Genomic DNA, 19,139 nt, shown 5'->3' on the forward strand with positions numbered 1-19,139 from the left:
TGAAACAGTCAAGACAGCCAGAACATGGAACTTTAGGGAAAAACCTCTTGGAAAGAAGTTGTTCTTGATGGATGGAGAACTCAGGGAAAAAAAAATCCCGTAGGAACCACCCAGAAGAAGTTTCTACCAGTGAATGTGTAACAAACTTACAAACTTTTGTGTCTAGATACCACCGTCTCATCCTTACTTATGAGTGCTGGTCCCCTGAGAGAGCGGAACAGTGTTTCCATTAACCTGAAGCAGAGAGCTGAGACCACTCTTGTGTAGTATCATGATGGTCCTTCAAAGAGTGGCAGCCCCTGCTTCCTTGCATTGCCTCATGTACTAGCCCCACAACGTTCCCTGAATGAAAATGTCCACTGAGTGCATAGTTTTGGTGAGAAATAGCTCTGCTTCCTGATAATCAAGGTGAAGAGAGATCTGCTTGCAACCGAAGTATTCTGCAGTACTGAAATCAGAACTATTTGCTGAGGACTAGTTCTGCAGTGCAAAAGGAAACGGTGTCTGATAAAACAAGTTCCTCTGCAACAAAGAAAGGGTGTTCTCAGCTCAGAGGGCTTTTCTCATTACTGTGTGCTTAAAGGAAGCTTGCTTTTCACCATTTAAATTCAATCAGCATGGTCCACATTTCCAAATTTCTGCAAGTTGTACCCAACTAGTCTACAGATAGGACTTTATAATGTCAACTGATAACTGCATTTAGTAAAAGATTTTTTCAGATTGTAACTGTCAAAAAAAACCTAACAACTAACAACCAACCCCTAGATATTGCTATTGCATAGTAAGGGACTGTCCATGAGGTTATGTCAACGTTCCTCCTAAATACAGAGTTCCTTTGAATTTACTCTTTATTTCTCACCACTAACAGTGCATTAAACAAATTCTAATTTTTTGACAGAGATAAACAGTTTTTCCCTAATTCTTGATTCTATTCCCTTCCAGGGGAAAAAAAAAGATTTGTGATATAAATGAAGTGCATGTAAAAACAGTTTGCAAATCTTAACACCTGTGTATTATTAGCTAGATTCTTTATGTAAGAACTCCTTTGTGCTGCTCCAGAAGCATAAGAAATTATGGCAAGCGTCAGTTCTTCCAAAGTTGGATTTAGCAAACACTGCACACTTGGTTCTGCACCACCACTCCTGCTATCCTGGAGGGAGACAGACTCATTCTGTGTGAGACATCTCTCTTCAGAATACTTGGGAAGCTGGTTATGAGTTTTAACTCTGTTTTGCTATTTTAATTGATACCGAATTCATTGTAGGATTCAAATAATTTCAGGGAAGAAAAAAAATCCAGAAACACATTCTTTTTGGGCTGTGCTTTCAGCCTGTTCCTGAAATAGTAGCTGAAATTTGCTGCAATTTTATTAAGAATGTACTCCACCTTCAAATAAATCCTGATGCTAATTGAGGAATGCAGTTTGAGGTGCTAATACTGTTAATTTTAACAGCCAAATGTTAGTTCCCTTCAACCTATGTTCTTGTGGACTTTGCCTAAAATACAAGTGTGTAACACAAAACACTTTCTGAGCAGTAAGCTCAGACTCTTAGTCTATTAAATGGCATCCCAGTATAAAAAATCTTGTTTTATGGGAAAGAATGCCTTTCATGAGATGTCGTGCAAGTTCCTGTTGTGACTATCATGCAAGTGTAAGATTGCACTTCATTAAAAATCCTGCTTTCTCTCCATACTCAAAACTGCAGGGGTCAAGACATTTTGGGATTTATTTCCAACAAGCTCTAGAGGGAAAGGAAGAAGACTCAGAATAATGAGAACTGTTTCCTTCCCTGAAAGATACAAGTCTGTCTTTTATCCTTTCACAAGCCCAGAAATTACTTGCTTTAGAATGCGAGTTAAGCCGGGGGAGTTGCAGTGTAAAGAACATAACTGTCCTGTACATCCTGAGTTCCTGCAAGATTTGCAGGGGGCTCAGCACCATTCTGGAAATGTTTGCCTTTTAGTTCTGCAGTGGTCTTTAAAATTCTCTCAAATGTGTTTCATATTCTGCTTTCCAGGTCCTGAAAATATATCAAAATTTAGGAGCAGAAACTAATTTTTCTAAAAGTTCAGAAATTCAAAAACATTGAAGAGAGATCTTCCCTGCTCCAGTCGAATGACTAGCCACCCTTTAACCTGAATCTGAGATTGTCAACATTAATATTTTCCAGCTGGTTCCAGTCCTCGCTGGCATCGTGTACTGTGTGAGAGGTCTTGGCTCTCTTGAAGTCAATGATTGAGGTGCTCTGCTGTCCCACAGAAGTGAACAGTGACAGTTTCCAACCAGTGCTGAGATTACTTAGCACGAGCAAGATGCTTCCGCAACTGTGGACCCCTAACTTCCTTCAAAGCAGAGCTGCAGATCCTTGTGCAGTGAATTTTAGCTCATTTGATAGCAGACTGGCAAGCGGATAATAGGTTAAAAACTATAGCCCTGAGCTTTTCTTTGTTCACATGTTCCTGCTTCAGGAGGATGGGGACAAGAGGGACGAGAGGGCTATTAATTCCTTGAACTACGTTGCAGAAAGCAGTTTGCCATTTGATCTGCAGAAAACTTGCCTGTGCATCAATGCAGCTGGTGCCTGTCTCAAATATACTTCCTCTGTGAATTTTTTTTTTTGTTTGATGTGGCAGATGTCTGAGGCTATTTGCTGCCTTTCCAGTAAAAGAGGGAGTCATTACAAATCTGGAGTCCATATTGACACATCTACACCCAAGTACCATCTGGAAGCCATCGACCTGCTGCTGTGTAGTAGTGATCACCACCCTTGGAACTAGTAGTAGTTCTAAGGGAAATGCAAGGGAAACATTCCTCTCCTGGGTCCATATAAAGACATTTCTACAGAGATTTGGGTGGAAAGAGTGAAAATCTGTGAAGGGCCTGGATCTTGTTCTAGGTTGAAAGGTTGAATCAGTTAAAGATCAGTTATTGATCTTTAATCAATAAATGGAATAGGGACAAGTAGTTCTACACAAAGTGCATGTCAGCTGTAGCAAACTGCCTGGTTTTGGATATTCCCTTTATTCTGGGTTGAAGTTTACCTTCTGCACAGAAACTGTGCTAGCACTTTTTGGGGCACTAAAATAGGAGCTGGATGTAGCTGCAAACCAGTTGATTCATTTTCCATTATAATCTAAGTTCCTTAGTAATCTTAATGACAGTAATCTACGCTCATGACCAAGTAATCTGAGAATATTTAGAAGTAATGGTAATTGAATGTCTTTTAATCTTCCAGACTTAATTAAAGTTTGAGTATCTTGTGATTAGTTTACTTTTTATATATATATGGCTTGAAGCAACACAGAATTTACATCTTAATTTTAAATCTATAAAAGATGAGTTATTGTTTATCTATCTTAAATTTCAGGGAATGTCTTGGTGAAGCACATGAACCTTGTGACTGTCAAACCTGGAAAGACTGGCTACAGAAAATATCTGAAATGAAACCAGAAGAACGTAAGAGTCATGCCTGAGGGTTCTCATGGTTTTTGAATTTTGTTGTACTTCATTTTTGGAGAGCTTTTTCTTTTCTTTTCAGCTGCATTAAGTGAAAACTATAACTTAATTGAAAAATAGGATAAAAGAGAGGAAGAACATGAAGTCCCACTATTAAAATTAGATGCTGAACTGTTTCATGGCTCTGACCACATCAGCTGATGTGGAAGTGTGACATATTAGACAACACTAATGATGGACTATTCTGCTTAAAGCATTATTCCCCGGTCTGTCATCATAAATCTGTGTACTTATCAGTCAGGATATATATAAAGCTCTTCACCCTTCCTCTTACTGCTTTCTTTTGCAAATTTAAGTGATTTATTCCTGACTGTAGTTTTAATTTGATTTGTCCTGGTCAATTTTAAACCTTTTAGTCCATCTGCACTTCTGTTTTGAGTTGTGCTCCATGCAGTTTATTTTGTGTGCTTTGAATTACTTGGAGCTATCAGGCATAATAATAGGTTTAGGATGAATGTGGGGAATGGCTTAATATTAAATAACTTTTAGTGAAACAACTACTAAAATTTGGGCTTACACAAGACAAAAGTTTTCTTGGAATGGTCAACAGAAACAGAATAATTAAACATTAACAGTAATTGGAATATATCCTAATGTAACTTAGTTACAATTCAGAACCTTTCCATAATATGTTATAAATTATTTTGTAAAGTGTAGAAAATTATGGAAAGAGGGTAAGTACACAATATTTTGTCATTTTTTTGCCAATTTTTCATATATTTTTCTTATGTATATATAATATATCTTTATACATGTCTCTATATAAAAGTAAAATATACTATAAATAATATGCATAACATACAGATGAGAATGTGTATCTTTTTATATGAGAAATATGTATATATAATGAAGAGTTACGACATTCTGTCAAGAATTAGGTAAACATATATCTTTCCTAATTTGATTTTCATAAAGGATTTCACAAATACAGTTTTAACTTCTCTGCTTTTCTCATGCTTTGTATCCTCCTGTCACCCTCATAAAGTTGTGGGAGTTAGTGAGGCTTACGAAGATGCTGCCAACTGCCTGTGGTTACTAACTAACTCTAAACCGTGCGCCAACTGCAAATCTCCAATCCAAAAGAATGAGGGCTGCAACCACATGCAATGTGCAAAGGTAAGAAAGACCTTTTAAGTAATTAGTTTCCTGCAGCTGAAACCATAATTCAGGATGTGCACATTGCCTAGATGTTTTATGAGCACAAACATTCCCCACCTGAAATTCACACCTGCAGTCTCTCAGAAGAACAGAATCTGTTGAAAGAATCATGTCATTTGCAAATTGTGTATTAGATGTATTTGGAGAACATTTCATATTTAGTGAAATCTGATTAGTTGGCAAGTGAACAGTGAATGTAAGAGTTGCTGGCAATACAGTAAAAAGCTTAAGGAAACAGAAATCCTTGATAGTTTCATCATTATTAATAATCTGGAAGAGAAAGAGCATATGAACTTGGCAGCAGATGATATATTTTAAGGAGTGGTAATCCCTAATGAAGATTTTGCTTTACTACATTTTTCTTTTGCGTTATATCTTTGACATAGCAACAAAGAAGTAGAGAATTTAAATGGAAAAACGTAAAAAGAAACTATCAGTAGGAATGAAAAAAAAACTGAAAAAACAGTAATGTCAAAAGAAACTTTTTGGTGACAGCAGCCAAAAAATTAGTCATGAGTTTGCACTATGCTACCAAAATAGAAAAATATTTTTTGCCATGAGTTCAGTATCATTTGAGAGTGCTTGTTCTCTCAAAAAGGGTAAAAGCTGCATATTTAGCATATTTCTATATTTGAGAAATATTTTATTTAAGCACAGCTAATATCTCTTTAAAATTAAGATACTAGGCACATGCTTGACATAGTTAGTCTCTGATAAAAAGGCTAAGAGATTTAGAAAATCTTTTTTTTTTTTTCTGATTTTTTTTCAGTCTCTCCCCATTGCTATCCAGATCCCAATTTCTTTACATGGTCATCACATATTTTCTCTCTCTCCCTGGGGTACAAATTGAAGCAGCTTTTGAAGCTGGTTGGTTATATTTTCATCTTCCTAAGTGATTTGTTAAAGAGCTCCTCAATTCCATTACAGAGTTTCCAAGGTCTGTTGTTTAGTACAATTTACAATTTTCCAGAGTGTAAGCAGAGGTAAGAGTGTTTGAAATAGCTACGTACAGCAGAATTTCACTGGGGCCAGTAATGAAAGAATTCATAAATTCATATATGGGATATAACAAAAGTCTTTTTAGTTATTCTACAGCAGTTGTTGCCACTGACCTCATCTCAACAGAATGAAAGTACAGCTTCAGCCTTGAAAAGGCTTTGGCCATTAAACACTGCTGAATATAGATTATTTAATTTAGTACCTTCAGAGGCACTGACTGAAACCACAATTCTCCTTTTTTTTTCTGTGCTCCTGTATGTTAAAATAGCTTTTAAGTGGCCCTAAAGCAGCCCAGATGCCTTTTGTGGAGGCCGCATTCTCAGCCTAGTGGAGCAGGAAGGGAAGGGGACCCTGCAGGCCTCAGATGCAGAGGAGAGTGAACTTCTCTCCCCTCTCCTCCTCCTCCAGAGTGAGGGTCTGTCACAGCTGCTGCCTTTGCTGCAGGAGCTTCATCTTCTCACCACGTAGCACGTGCCGTGGGTGCTCTGTAGACAGGAGAGCACATTCGTGTGTGTGTAGACGGGCAGAGGGCTGTTTCGTGAGCCGGGTTTCCAGGGAAACAAGGCTCCCGCAGTCTTGCTGTGTCTCTCACTTCCCAGCTCGAGCAGGTTTTCAGCCATCTGGGTGCTTCAGACAAGATGCGGAGGAGCAGGAGAGGCTTTGGAGATTCAAAGCCTCATGAAACTTAGTAGGTGCGTGGTGCAGAGAGCTGAAGTGTGCTACCCGCCAGAGAGAGGCCGAAGTATCCCTCAGCCGTCACCTCTGCTGCGAGGTTCAGCCAGGCCTCACAGTGTCCGTGTGGTCTGGGAGCCAAGCTAGGAAACCTGCAGGGGATGAAACAGAGCTTAGGGTTTGGGGAGAAGATGCCTCTAAATAGATAGATACATTTCTGGACACTCAATGAGAGTGGGGAAACTGGGGGTACTGAGGAGGATCTGCTGTTGGGGTCGATGTTGGTGAATGTTGGGTTACAGAGGAGGCTGCTGGAGATGTGGTGAGAGATTAGAAGATTGGATGAAGTTCTAGGGGAGATAAATAGGCCAAGATGGGAATATGGCAATAGGAGCATGAGACATGAATTCATAGAAAATCAAGCTCTAGTAGTTTTGTTGCTCATGGAGCAACTTGTTTTTCTATGATCCTTTGCTTGCAATGAATGTGTGATAAGTGATTTTGAGTGACAGGTAAACTACACAATGATACATACTCAACACTTACGCATTATTATTCTTATACTACCATTTTCTATAAGCAAGCAACTCAAAAAATGTTTAAGAACAAAGAAATGAACTAGCAAGAAGTTAGCTAGAAGAAATACCCCTAATCTGCATTGCTTTTTAGAAAAAAAATGCAGCATCACTGGTGAGGTAAAATTTGCAGAAGTACAATCAAATAATTAGGTTTCATTTGTTCCTATAATATATTTAATTAAATTTATAGAGCAACTACTGGTGAACACATTTTGGATTCCTGGATTCCTGGAAAGGTTGTCAGGTTAAATTTGTCTGAGAGAGGAACGTTGTGGATTAATTTATTGAATTCTAATAGCAATAGCAATGGAAATAACCTGAGATTTGACCCAAATTTTATCATTCATTTAGAGTATGTGTTGTTAGTTATTTCATAGATAAAGTTAGTTGGGCATTTTTCAAGTGTCCTTTCTAACCCACAGCAGATACTAACTCATAGCGCTTCTTTCGCATTCACTGTGCTGCCAAGATATCAGCAGTCCTGCAGCTGAAAGCAGACATATTTCAAAAAGGATTTCTCTGCTGATACTGATCAGAGTACAGACAGCACTAGAATTGAGTGGAAAACTGTTCTTTTCTTCCCCGAGAATATTTAAGATTCTGAAAAAATGCTACTTTCCAAATTGGAAAGAAAGTCAAAATCTTGAACATTTTTCATGAACCAACGACTGAAGAAACTTCAGGTCAGTTGAAGTACTGCATTCTGCTAATAGAAATGTTTTGTTTTAACTTTGAACATTTTACATTTAAATGCATATTCCTGTTTATTTCGTTCCAATAACATGGAAATTATTGATGATTTAAAATCCCTCTTATAAGGTAGGAAATTTCTTAAAGCCAGCCCTTTCTCACGAATGGTTTCTGTGTCACTTGAACAACAGAGCTGCCCTCTTTTTAACCCTCTGCCCCAAACAGGCCTAACCAGATGTATTTATCGTTTGATTTATTCCACCTACTTGAAATTTAACTTGTAGATCCAAAACAGTCGTGTGATCCAAGGAACAAAAATTATGATTTACATAGTTTGATACCGCAGATCTTCAGTAGTATGTAAAGTAGGAAGAAGCCTCCTCAGACATTTTATTTTTGCTATAAACACTCCAGATGATGTTAATCCTTCAGTTGTTTATGGTGGAATAATGATGCATAACTGCAAATGTACCAGCTTCTTTTTTTGCCTTGTTCTTTCTCTTCTGAAGTGCAAATATGACTTTTGCTGGATATGCTTAGAAGAATGGAAGAAGCACAGCTCTTCCACTGGAGGCTATTACAGATGCACTCGCTATGAAGTTATTCAACATGTAGAGGAACAGTCCAAAGAGATGACAGTAGAGGTAACAGATGAAAATATTTGTCTAAAAAACAGCACAAAGGCCACAATTTTCTGTTTAAGATGGGTTTCATAAAATTCCAGAGTTTTAAATGGGAAAATACAAATTTGAACAAACTGAAGAGATGTACAGAAAATATTGTTTATTTTTGGGTAACTGCGTAGGATTTGGTTTGTTGGCTCTTTTAACAACTACTAGCTGGCTTCAGACAAGTCATTTTACTTCTGTATGCCATAGTTCCCTTCTGTAGAAGGGGTGTGCTGGTACTTTAATTAGCTGCTGTGTCCTACAGAAGACTAGTTTTAACCTTGGTGTTTGAAAAGTCTGCTTGCAAATAGCATACATGCACAACACGTCAACTTTGTAGCTACAGATCTATTGCATGCCTTTTTTTTTTTTTCTAAAATTGCTTTGTCTGTTTTGTCATGGCACTCATCAGCATTGTACCTAATGCTTTATGTATCGTGGGAATAGATACAGGGAACAGATACATTAATTCTATAATTACATGTAATGATGTTTGTTAATTTAAACTTTAAAATTTATCTTGGTTTGGTTTGTGTCCTTCCCCACCTCTTGTTTTCTAGGCTGAAAAGAAACACAGAAGATTTCAAGAGCTTGATAGATTTATGCACTATTACACAAGGTTTAAGAACCATGAACTTAGCTACCAGGTGTGGGTTAAACCATTTTTACTAATTTCTGTTTCCTTTTCATTCATCCCAAAATAAATAACTTACTGTGTTTCATTTACTTTCTTCTTGTAGTTAGAACAGCGCCTTCTAAAAACAGCCAAAGAAAAGATGGAGCAGTTGAGTAGAGCTCTCAGTGGAAGTAAGTAGAATTTGTTAGTATGTGCTATAATCTGAGAATTTGTTTTGAAATCAAAGCAAATCTGCTTTAATCTAAAATCTCTTTTGAATAGAGGCAGTTTCAGTCTGCTGTGTGATGCGATCTCTCCAGCACAGGAATTCATATGTCCTGGATAAAAACGAAATGTAGGGTAAATTGTATGTATCCAAAGACAGAGGAAAAAAACAGCATTAGTAAGAGAGGAACTAATATTATGTGCTTATTTCTTATTATAAGAACACTGTATAATCATTCAGAGCCTGCTGTTGTTTACTTGCAGATGTTTAACTGACATATAAATTTCATATAAATTTCACTATTTTGGAGCAAAACTCTTACAGTAAAAGAAATATTGACATCAGCAGGAAAAGATTCTCACAGTGCTTGTATCACCTTACAGCTGAGGGAGGCTGTCCTGACACCACGTTCATTGAAGATGCAGTACAAGAGCTTCTGAAAACTCGCCGCATTCTCAAGTGTTCTTATCCATATGGATTCTTCTTGGAGCCTAAAAGCACAAAGAAAGAAATATTTGAACTTATGCAGGTAATAAATGCATATGTTTTGTTTCTATATTACCATTTTTGGTAGTATTAGTTATCCATATCGCCTAGTGTCATTCTAGCCTCCAAGCAGGAGGGCAGGTTGGTAGAGGTGTAGGCTAAAAGGGCAGGTGTTTTGGGGTGGGGAATGGACAATGTGGCTTGTTGCACTCGAGGGGATTGGGGAACTGGAGTGCACTGAGTAGGAGTTGCATGTGCAGCCCCATACAGCTTAGGATGGAGCCAAAGTCAAACCATCACAGGGAAGATGAGGCAAGACACAAGGTTGCAGGGCTGCTAGAGCAGCCTTCTAGGCACACGCTGAGCTCTTCAGGGCCTGGCATGGGCATTATCCAGCTCAAAGACTCCCTGGTGAGTGAAGACTGTCGTGTTAGATTAAGTACTGAACACTGACTACAAACATGATTTCCTGACTCCAGCCAGCTTCATACAGAAGAAGGAACAGAGAGAGAGAAGCAGAAAACAAACTATTTCAGGTCATCCTGCTAAACGGGTTTTCAAGATGTCATTACTGTAGCTGTATTAATCCCAATAGTAACAATTGAGAGTTGGTGTTTCTGGGACCTCTGGCTGGATGGTATTTTCAGGAAAATGGAAATTGTTCAGTTGATGGAGTTCTGCCTGATGTTAATTTCACTGTAAAAGTATTTTATTTTTACTTGTTCCTATTGCAGACAGACTTAGAAATGGTCACTGAAGACCTTGCACAGAAAGTGAACAGGCCTTACCTTCGGACTCCTCGCCATAAAATCATCCGGGCAGCTTGTCTTGTGCAGCAGAAGCGGCAAGAGTTTTTAGCCTCCGTGGCCCGTGGTGTTGCTCCTGCCGACTCTCCAGAAGCACCAAGGCGCAGGTAATCCAGCCAAAAGAGTGTGCAACTCAGAGAAGTTCCTTTGAAAGGTGTCAAAGTGGGTGAATCCACCTACGCGCCCTTGTCCTTTGACAGCGAGGTAAAGTGGAGCTGATAAACTCGGTGGCTCTAGGTCACAAGAATGACGTTTTCTTAGTCATCTGATCCATGTGGATCAGACTCAAATGCACATATGCTGTTAATCAACCTCCCTTTGTTGATGAAACCACAAATGAGAAACCTCTGCTGGCTTTTAAAATTGCAGCTAAACCTGAGACAAGAAGGGTCTTTGTGTGCACAGGGGCCCTCTTAGTCAAAAGAGGCTGGGATTGTAGTTTTCCCTTCCTTGGCACTTAACGTAGAGAATCAGATTCACTGTATAAATCAGTTCTGGTACCTGCTCAGCTAAAAAAAAAGTGTGATTTAAAATCATCCTTTAAGTAAAAAATATTTATTTTTTTACATTATAAAGGCTTTAAAGTGATAGTTGAACAAATTGAGCAGCAGTGTTTCACTACTACTTGTTGCAGCTATATTTTAAAGTTTGGTATAAACCATACTAGTTTGGTATGATTGTACCTGCCTTATCACGATATCATAGTTCTGACTTTCATGGTGACAACCTAAAACTGTCTTTCAGTTTTCTTTCAGTACAGTCATATATATATCAGTTTGCAAACTCCACTGTTACTACTTCATGATAAAGAATTTATATCACAGAGTTACCTATATGGGCTGTCCTGCTGTCCCCTCCTCTACCTGTCCCCACGGCAGCAAGTATGCAGGACCCCTTAGGATTTACCAGGGGCCCCGGACGCAGCCATAATTTGAAACCTTGCTGGGTTTGCCCCTTGTGTTTGACTCCAGGCATCCAGGCAGTGCCACCTGAGTGTTTGCCAGTCACTGCTGCGCATGTTGCAGATTCCCCACATACTCTGGGGGAACATTCCCCTCTTGTGATATACTAATGAGGAGATTTTACGACTTCTGTTCCTCTTTTCTGCTTCAAGATGGCCACTAAATACCTGGCACACTCAGAAAATCTTGCTAAATATATCAAGCAGTTCTGGAATTGCCAACGGTTTCATTGTACAGTTTCCTTAATGAGTTTTAAGATTTAAAGCAGAAGACTTGGTAAGGTGAGAGACTTAGAATTGCACTACCTTTTATAGGTTGATTTTTTTTGGAGTTGTGTAGGTTGTTTGTACTTATTCTGCTTCTCAATTTTACAGTACATCTCCTTTAATTTTATAGCTTTGCTGGTGGAACATGGGATTGGGAGTATTTAGGATTTGCATCCCCTGAGGTAAACGATATATTTCTTTTTATTTTTAAATTCAGTTCTGCATAGAAACATAGGTATGATCATAATCTGCATGAAGAGCTTCCTTATTTTGATTCAAAGCATATCAAAAAAGTGGCAAAGTTTGGTTTGAGCTGTTTTATTTATTTCACAATAAAAGGAAATATATGCATAGCTAATTGTGCATATTCCAATATGGATTTCAGGTGGCATTAGGTGAGCTACATTGTATTAAACATTTTCCAGCTTCATAAGCAGCTTTAGCCTTGTGTATCAGCTGGTGTCTGTGTGCTGGGGAATTTTAAAGTAACGAATATATGAAACTGTGGATTACTTCTGAATGCAACATCAGTCCAGCAGAATTTGATAAAAAGACTAGGAAACTTCCATCCTTTCGTAACAGTCCAGCAAAACCATGTAGGCATACAATTAAATATTTTTAACCATTTGATTTTTTTTTAATTTTATGTATTAAAATGGGACAGAAAACAGGTACATGTATAAGATGAATTTCTGCTATCTAAACCACAAATGAAAATTGCAATTTTAAAAATGAATATTCTACAGTCTTTATAGGGAAAAAGACTTTATAATTTTGAAGAAAGCACTGAGATCGGAGACGCTTCCTATTAAGCTTTACTTTGCAGCTTAATATTTATTTAATTTAATATTTCAAGATCATTAGATTAAAGCATACAGTTAGGAAGGAAATTCTCAAGATTTCCTTGTTGCTGCTTTCTTTCTAGCTAGTTATTTTAAAAGAACCTGGAAAACTTCATGTACTCTGTATTCTATATATTTCCTTTGTTATTGTTGTTGGCTAGCATCATCATGCTGGAGAGAGAATAGCTTGCTTCTCTACAAAAAAATCAGCTTGCTCCTCCTGTTTAGTTCCTTTAGTCTTTCATTTTTACATAAGTCTGTGTTTTGTAGTATTAAAGTGTGATGTTGCTATGTCAGCAGTGGAACCTTTTAGGAGCAAAGGCAGATAAGCAATCTGCAGAGGAGCTGTTAAGCAGTGGGTACCATTGCAGTCGTGCTGAGTGATGGCTTATGAGTTTTTATGATTTGCCCAAATGAGCGTTGCCTGATGCAGGTTGGCTTCTTTGCTGCATAGTTGTTGAAGATACTTGCAACCACCTGTGCTAAAGGAATTCAGTAGCATTAGTGATGCTCATCTTTGCCTATTTTTAAGAGAACTGCACTGCAGAATTTAGATATAAAGTTGTGCTTTTACTGACAGGTAGTAGAACATCTGTGTACACCAGATGGTCACAGAAAACAAAATCTTACTGTTTCTTTTTCAGCAAAGAGCACTGCTTGTTATAGGCTACTGTGTGAAATTTCTATATTTCTGCCCCATAAAATTAAAACTTGCTATGCCCAAACATATAAAGTCTTTCCAAATAATCAGAAATAAAATTGTTTCGGCAGTATTCCAGATGACTATTTAAAGCATAAAAAACAGCCAAATGGCTACAGGTAAAATCTATGATTTTATGGCAAATAGATGAGAAACAAGATATGATATGATTTATAAATCTTAGTGTTCAATTTTCATCATTTCTTCTCTGACTCGTAGTGATACTATATACTTTTTGCATGTCGAGATTGGACTTTTTTTGTTTGGAGGGTGCAGGAGGATAGGAACACAAAATAATAGTAACCTTCAGATTAGGAATCCCAAAGCGCCCTTCACTTCATGCTTGTCCTGTTTTTATGCCATTCCCTAGGCCAACAACCACCTACTGCTGCTGCTAGAGAGAGAATACTGGGCTAGATGAACCTATTGGCTGATCCAGTACAGTGATTTTTATGTTCTTAAAATTTTCATGGAGCTTCTTACATAGATAAGAATCTGCTCACACTGATCATTTTGTAACTTTTTTTTTTTTGGCTTGCATATGTCATAATGAATGAAAAGTTTGTTTGAAAAGCTTCAAAGAAAGAAAACATACAATAATAATGCCCTTAAAATTACTGAGGTCTTGGTGTATGAGAAAATACACTTTCCGATTTAAATGTTAAGTATCTGGGAGGTATTCAGGGATAATGTATATAGCGTGTTAGTGGTGATGTTGTTTTTCCCAAGGTATTTGGCTAAAGGACCTGCAGTTTAGAAAATATTTATTTAGAAAATATTAGTATTCATCTCAGAAGAGCCTGTCCATATATTTTTATTGCCTTGTGTAAGTAAATAACTTAGATTAACAAAAGATCTTACCTACCTAGCCAGATTCAATGTCAACTGTATTAACCAAAAATTATATCTGGAAAGTGCCAAATTTGCCTTCTGGAATACAATCAGCCTCTTAATATTAGCTAAAGCAGGAAATACAAATATTTATATGCAGGCATTAAGATAATAAACCCCTGGGAGAGATGTAGTCTGACATAGTCAAAAGTGGGTCTGCCCTACAAATAAGACAAATAAAATGTCCTTGGTGAATATGCTCAACATGAAAAATTATTGTCTGGAGGGGTTCAGATCTCTGTGTTGTGGCTCATTAACAACTCTCATTAGGCAAAAATAAAGAGGAGACTTGTAATTCATCAAAGAAAAATCCATGAAAGACTCATCAGCAGAAGGGGATCCTGAGCCTCCTAGAAGTTCCTGAGCTATCATGTCCTAGAGGTTGGGAAAATATTACAAGTTACCAGCAGTGTCTGTAGCCTTCAGTTGGTATTTTCTACTGGCCATTGGTGGCCAGAAGACCCTGAGATGGTCTGGGGATAAATAAATTGTTTTTACATTCTAAAATTACTAGGTGTATATTTATAAAGAAACGTGTGTGTGAAATATGTGTGTAAAGCTTGGTATCAAACCTTTAAGCAAAAAAAAATCTATAAAAAGGGAGATTGCAAGTATTAAAATATCTGCAATACCTCAAATCATTTTATTTGCTAGCTCACTGTTTTATTTATTTAGTGTTACCTGGTGTCTTTTTTTAATGCATTGCATGATATGACCTGCAATTTATTTTTCTGAGAAGAGGTGATTTTATAATAAACCTATAAAATCACACTTTTTTTTTTTTTTAACAAAAGTGTGGAGCTTGTTACATCAGAAAAATATTCCTGCATGCTGCCCTGTGTTTTGTAACCTTTGGTTTATGCAGGAATATGCTGAATTTCAGTATCGGAGGCGGCACAGGCAGCGCCGACGTGGGGACATGCACAGCCTGCTGAGCAACACTCCAGACCCGGATGACCCTAGTGAGAGCACCTTAGGTAGGTCCCTGCCGTCACACCGTGTCCCTTCCTTCTTGCCTTCCTCTTCACCTCACTAGCAGAGTCCACAGTGGCTGTTCTCCTGTGGATATATTTTAAGGAAGTTTCAAAGACTTTGCTGTGTTGTCCAGGATGCAGCGTTATTCTTCCACTTACGGGTATGTTAAAAGTGTTGCTGACTTAATTGTGGCTGCTCCTTTTAAGGAGAAATGCATTTATCTTCCCTACTAACTACTCCTCAGCTACTCAGCGCTGATTTACCTTCCTGAAGAAGGTTTGTGACAAATTTTCACAAAGCAGCTGAAGCTCAAGCTTCAAGCAGCAGCCTCCCCTGCTGCAGCCACATGGGAAGGTTGTCATACAGCTGCCCTCCCAAATCCTGTGCAGAAACTCCTGCCTTGGCAAAGACAGCCCATAAACAACCCATAAACACATTAAAGTCAAAAGAACTATGTTTCTTTTTGTTACAGAGTAAGTTCTCTTATGGAAACAGCATTTTACTTCTCTTGTTTCGTTCGTTTTTAAGAGTACTGCCATTGATTGCCAAGACATACATGAGTGACTCCTAATTGTGCTGCAGTGTTATGGTGGTACTACAGCTGAGTTGTCTTTTCAAAAACAGAGAAATGGGCTGAATTTTGGTTTTTAGCCACCTGTAAATGTATCCCATATGTCTTGAGTGAATCTTAAGCTCTAATTCACACTGAATTCCCCTAGTATCTTGCACAACAGTGTAACTAATAGAAGAAAGGCACTGAAAATTGGCCATTTTTGAGGACACAAAGTCACAAGCCAGCACAAAGGGACAATCCAAGCTCTCCCACTTGCTGAGAACTTTCTGGCAGCATTTGCCATAAAGAGTATCGTGAAGAGCCAGATCACAATGAACAACAGAATGAGAGAGGGAGATCCAGAATGCAAGTGGGGCAGAAAGGCCAAGTGGAATATTTTTAGGTTATTTATTTCAGAGTGAAAAAAGGAGTAAAAGTGCACAGCTGGAATCCAAAACAAGAAGAGAAGTAGAGAAGTTACAAAGGCTTTTCCAACTAGCTCTTTAAATACTTTTGTTTCAATTACCTAAACAGACACTCAAGAAGGTGGCAGCAGTAGAAGACACGGCACCTCCATGGTGAGTTCAGCCTCTATGGGTATTCTGCACAGCTCTTCGCTTCATGACTATACCCCTGTCAGTCGCTCTGAAAATCAGGATTCTCTTCAGGTATCTCCCCTAATCTCTTTTCCATTCTCTCTGCTTTGTTTGCCTTCCTGTGCTGTGCTTTTCTGTATCATTTTGTTTCTCTGCAAATTTTCGTAATTCTTCGATGGGAAAGGGAGAATCTAGGACAAGAAAATTGTACATTCACACTGGTAAGTCCTGCTAAACAATTGTTAATGTCACCACAGGAAGCTTTTAAATTCCAATGGCAATTGTAGAGTACTGAGTTGGTAAACACTGATTCTGATAAACAACATGTGGCAATAATGAATGAATTTCAGATTTGAGACCAAATTGCTCCTAATCCGAGTTCGTTTTTTACCAGATGAAAGTTTTATTCTGAAAGCCACCCTCTGTATTTCCACAGGCTCTGAGTTCTTTAGACGAAGATGACCCAAACATCCTGCTAGCTATTCAGTTATCACTGCAAGAATCTGGCTTGGCCATAGACGAAGAAACTAGAGACTTTCTAAACAATGAGGCATCCCTCGGAGCAATAGGTACTTCCTTGCCTACCAGACTGGACTCTGCTCCCATGAGTATAGACAACCCGAGGTCGGCCTTGAGCAGCTCTGAGCTGCTGGAACTTGGTGACAGCCTGATGAGACTCGGTGCAGGCAGTGACCCCTTTGCAGCCGACCGTCTTCACTCGCACCCCTGCAGCGACGCAAGGAGCGGGTTATACTCAACATCTAGTGACGTGGATTCAAGCAGCCAGGATCCCAACACCAGTGAAAATCTTCTTGGAAATATTATGGCCTGGTTTCATGACATGAACCCACAGAGCATTGCTCTGATCCCCTCAGCAAGTACGGAAACAGATGAGGATTCGCAGCAGCCCAGTACTGAAGATGGGTCAGCAGGGCAAGCAAATCTTATAGACACAGGCCTGGAGCCTCAGGAGGAGCATGCACTGTTTGAGGATGCACTCAAAAATGAGGGCAGAGGAACCCAAACAGAGGGGAGTACTTCGGAAGAAAACCTTATTCCGGGTGAAACGGTATCGCAAGGCAGCGATCGTAGCAGGGAAGTACCGAGCAGCGTCGGGGCTTCGGAAGATGCTCCAAGTCAGTTTCCTCAGACCTCAAGTGACTGGATGGAGCACGTGCACCTGGTGTGAACACGAGTGAGGCCTGGAGTGAGCGCATGGCGGTGAGGGATGGTAGAGAGGGTGGAGCGAGCGCCGTGGAGGCTTCGATCCACCAACTGCAGCTCCGCTGTAACCGCCCGGTGAGAGCGGCCGCCTGGGGTTCCCTTGAGTGCCCTTCCTCCCAGCAGTGTGAACCTTTCCAGGAATATCCTTTGCATCTAGTTAGGTAGAACTTGCCTTTTTGCTCTCAAGAAAAAGGAATAAGTAGGTTGTACTCCACATTCCTAATACAATGCAGCATCTGTTTAGCCTTAGGTTGATGATCCTTAACTTGAAAGTATGGATTAAAGGCTTACACTGATTATTTTGTTTGTTTTTCCTAAGAAATAGTTTATTCCTTTTTTTTTTAGAACAGATTCTTTCATCAAAGTGATATTTAGTAATTCATTTGCATTTTGTTTTTGTTTTCCGTAACTTTTCCTTACTCATTTTTCATTTTTGTTAGCAGTGTGAACTGAGGTATTCAGTGCTTCTCTTTAGTACTGCTGCAGGAACAAGTTATAGAGGATTTACTTTCACATTAAAATCAAAGATTTTTTCATGTCTATTTACAGTCCAAATGTGCCAAACTGTGAATAGTTAGCTGGCTGTAGCCTAATGAAACAGTGCAGTGTTACTCTATCAGACTAATCCCACAGTTTTTAGTAGTGAAAGAAACCACTGGGTAGCATTGCTTCTCTAAATTTAACTGGCATGTATTGCCATGGTGACTGCATTTAATTAAATGTAGCCTCTATCTTAAGTTAATGAAACCTAATGCTGCTGTTAAACAGTTATTTTAAATATTAAAATACAGTTAGTTAGCAACAGCTATGCTGTATTTTAAGAGACACTTTAATGGAAGTGCAATCATAGCTCTTTGTTTTCATAATTCTACAAAGCATTCTATGCACTAATAGTGCAATTACTTTTAATGATAACATTTTATAAAAATATAGGAATACAGAGTTTTCATATATTAGCCACTCCCACAGTTAAAGTTCAAATAACACAGTTTGCTCAACATGTTACGGTGCCTTTGCCTAATCCAACTGGATAGTTGCCACAGTTAAACAAGTAATTCAAATTCAGTGTCTGTTCTGGAGTAACTATGCTATTAATTGCAAAGACCTCCATAAAACCACCCATGGCCTTGCCTTTACAGTAAATAACTAAATGTTCAGTCAGTGTTTTTGCATAAACAAAACACTGCTAGGTATCTGTTCAATTGCACAATATTCATTTGCTGTGTGATTACTGTTTAGTGTAAAAACAACAAAAAACCCTCTTCCTAGTTGTTGTACCGTGGAAAAAAAAAAAAAATACTGGTTTTAGATTTGCTTAAAAGCATCAGTCTACAGTTAGTGAGATACAATGGTACAGTATGTAATTACAACTAGAGTAAGTTGTCGAAATGGCTGTTCTAATTACATATAATCAAAGCCTGTCATAATACAAGTAAATTATGTACACTCCATTTTAAGTTTTGCTTAACTGTTACCAGAGATTTGTTGATATGATATAAAAGTTTATTACTACTGAGTGTGTATAGGCAAGTGTCATGATAGCAAAGTTTATGTATTGGTTACTGTGAGTTCAAGTGAGTGTTTTGGTAACTAATTCACGCAAATCCTGCTTTTGAACCTTGCAGCCACAGGGTTCATATTAGCACAAAATGAGGTAAGAATATTTTACCCTTTTCCCATAAAAGACTAAGTCATTTTGCAAGCCTCTTTAGGG

General features: G+C 38.5%; 1 protein-coding gene across 3 annotated transcripts in view; it reads left to right on the forward strand.

Moving 5' to 3' along the window:
• ANKIB1 (ankyrin repeat and IBR domain containing 1) overlaps positions 1–17,424 on the forward strand; it is a 48,160-nt gene extending 30,736 nt beyond the window's left edge. The window contains exons 9-19 of one of the 3 annotated variants that reach the window (XM_010228176.2): positions 3,369–3,457; positions 4,503–4,633; positions 8,124–8,258; positions 8,843–8,929; positions 9,023–9,089; positions 9,508–9,653; positions 10,345–10,523; positions 11,775–11,826; positions 14,943–15,054; positions 16,140–16,273; positions 16,638–17,424. In XM_010228176.2, coding sequence (XP_010226478.2) covers positions 3,369–3,457; positions 4,503–4,633; positions 8,124–8,258; positions 8,843–8,929; positions 9,023–9,089; positions 9,508–9,653; positions 10,345–10,523; positions 11,775–11,826; positions 14,943–15,054; positions 16,140–16,273; positions 16,638–17,390 — 1,885 coding nt within the window. In that variant the 3' untranslated portion in view covers positions 17,391–17,424. The remainder of the gene's footprint in view (positions 1–3,368; positions 3,458–4,502; positions 4,634–8,123; positions 8,259–8,842; positions 8,930–9,022; positions 9,090–9,507; positions 9,654–10,344; positions 10,524–11,774; positions 11,827–14,942; positions 15,055–16,139; positions 16,274–16,637) is intronic. The other 2 variants (XM_010228178.2, XM_010228177.2) reach the window with 2 other exon arrangements.
• The last annotated feature ends 1,715 nt before the right edge of the window (positions 17,425–19,139 follow it).

The sequence above is a fragment of the Tinamus guttatus genome, unplaced genomic scaffold (genome assembly GCF_059628265.1).
Source record: "Tinamus guttatus ecotype Peru unplaced genomic scaffold, ASM5962826v1 Tinamus_guttatus_pri_ptg000509l, whole genome shotgun sequence".
NCBI lineage: Eukaryota > Metazoa > Chordata > Aves > Tinamiformes > Tinamidae > Tinamus > Tinamus guttatus.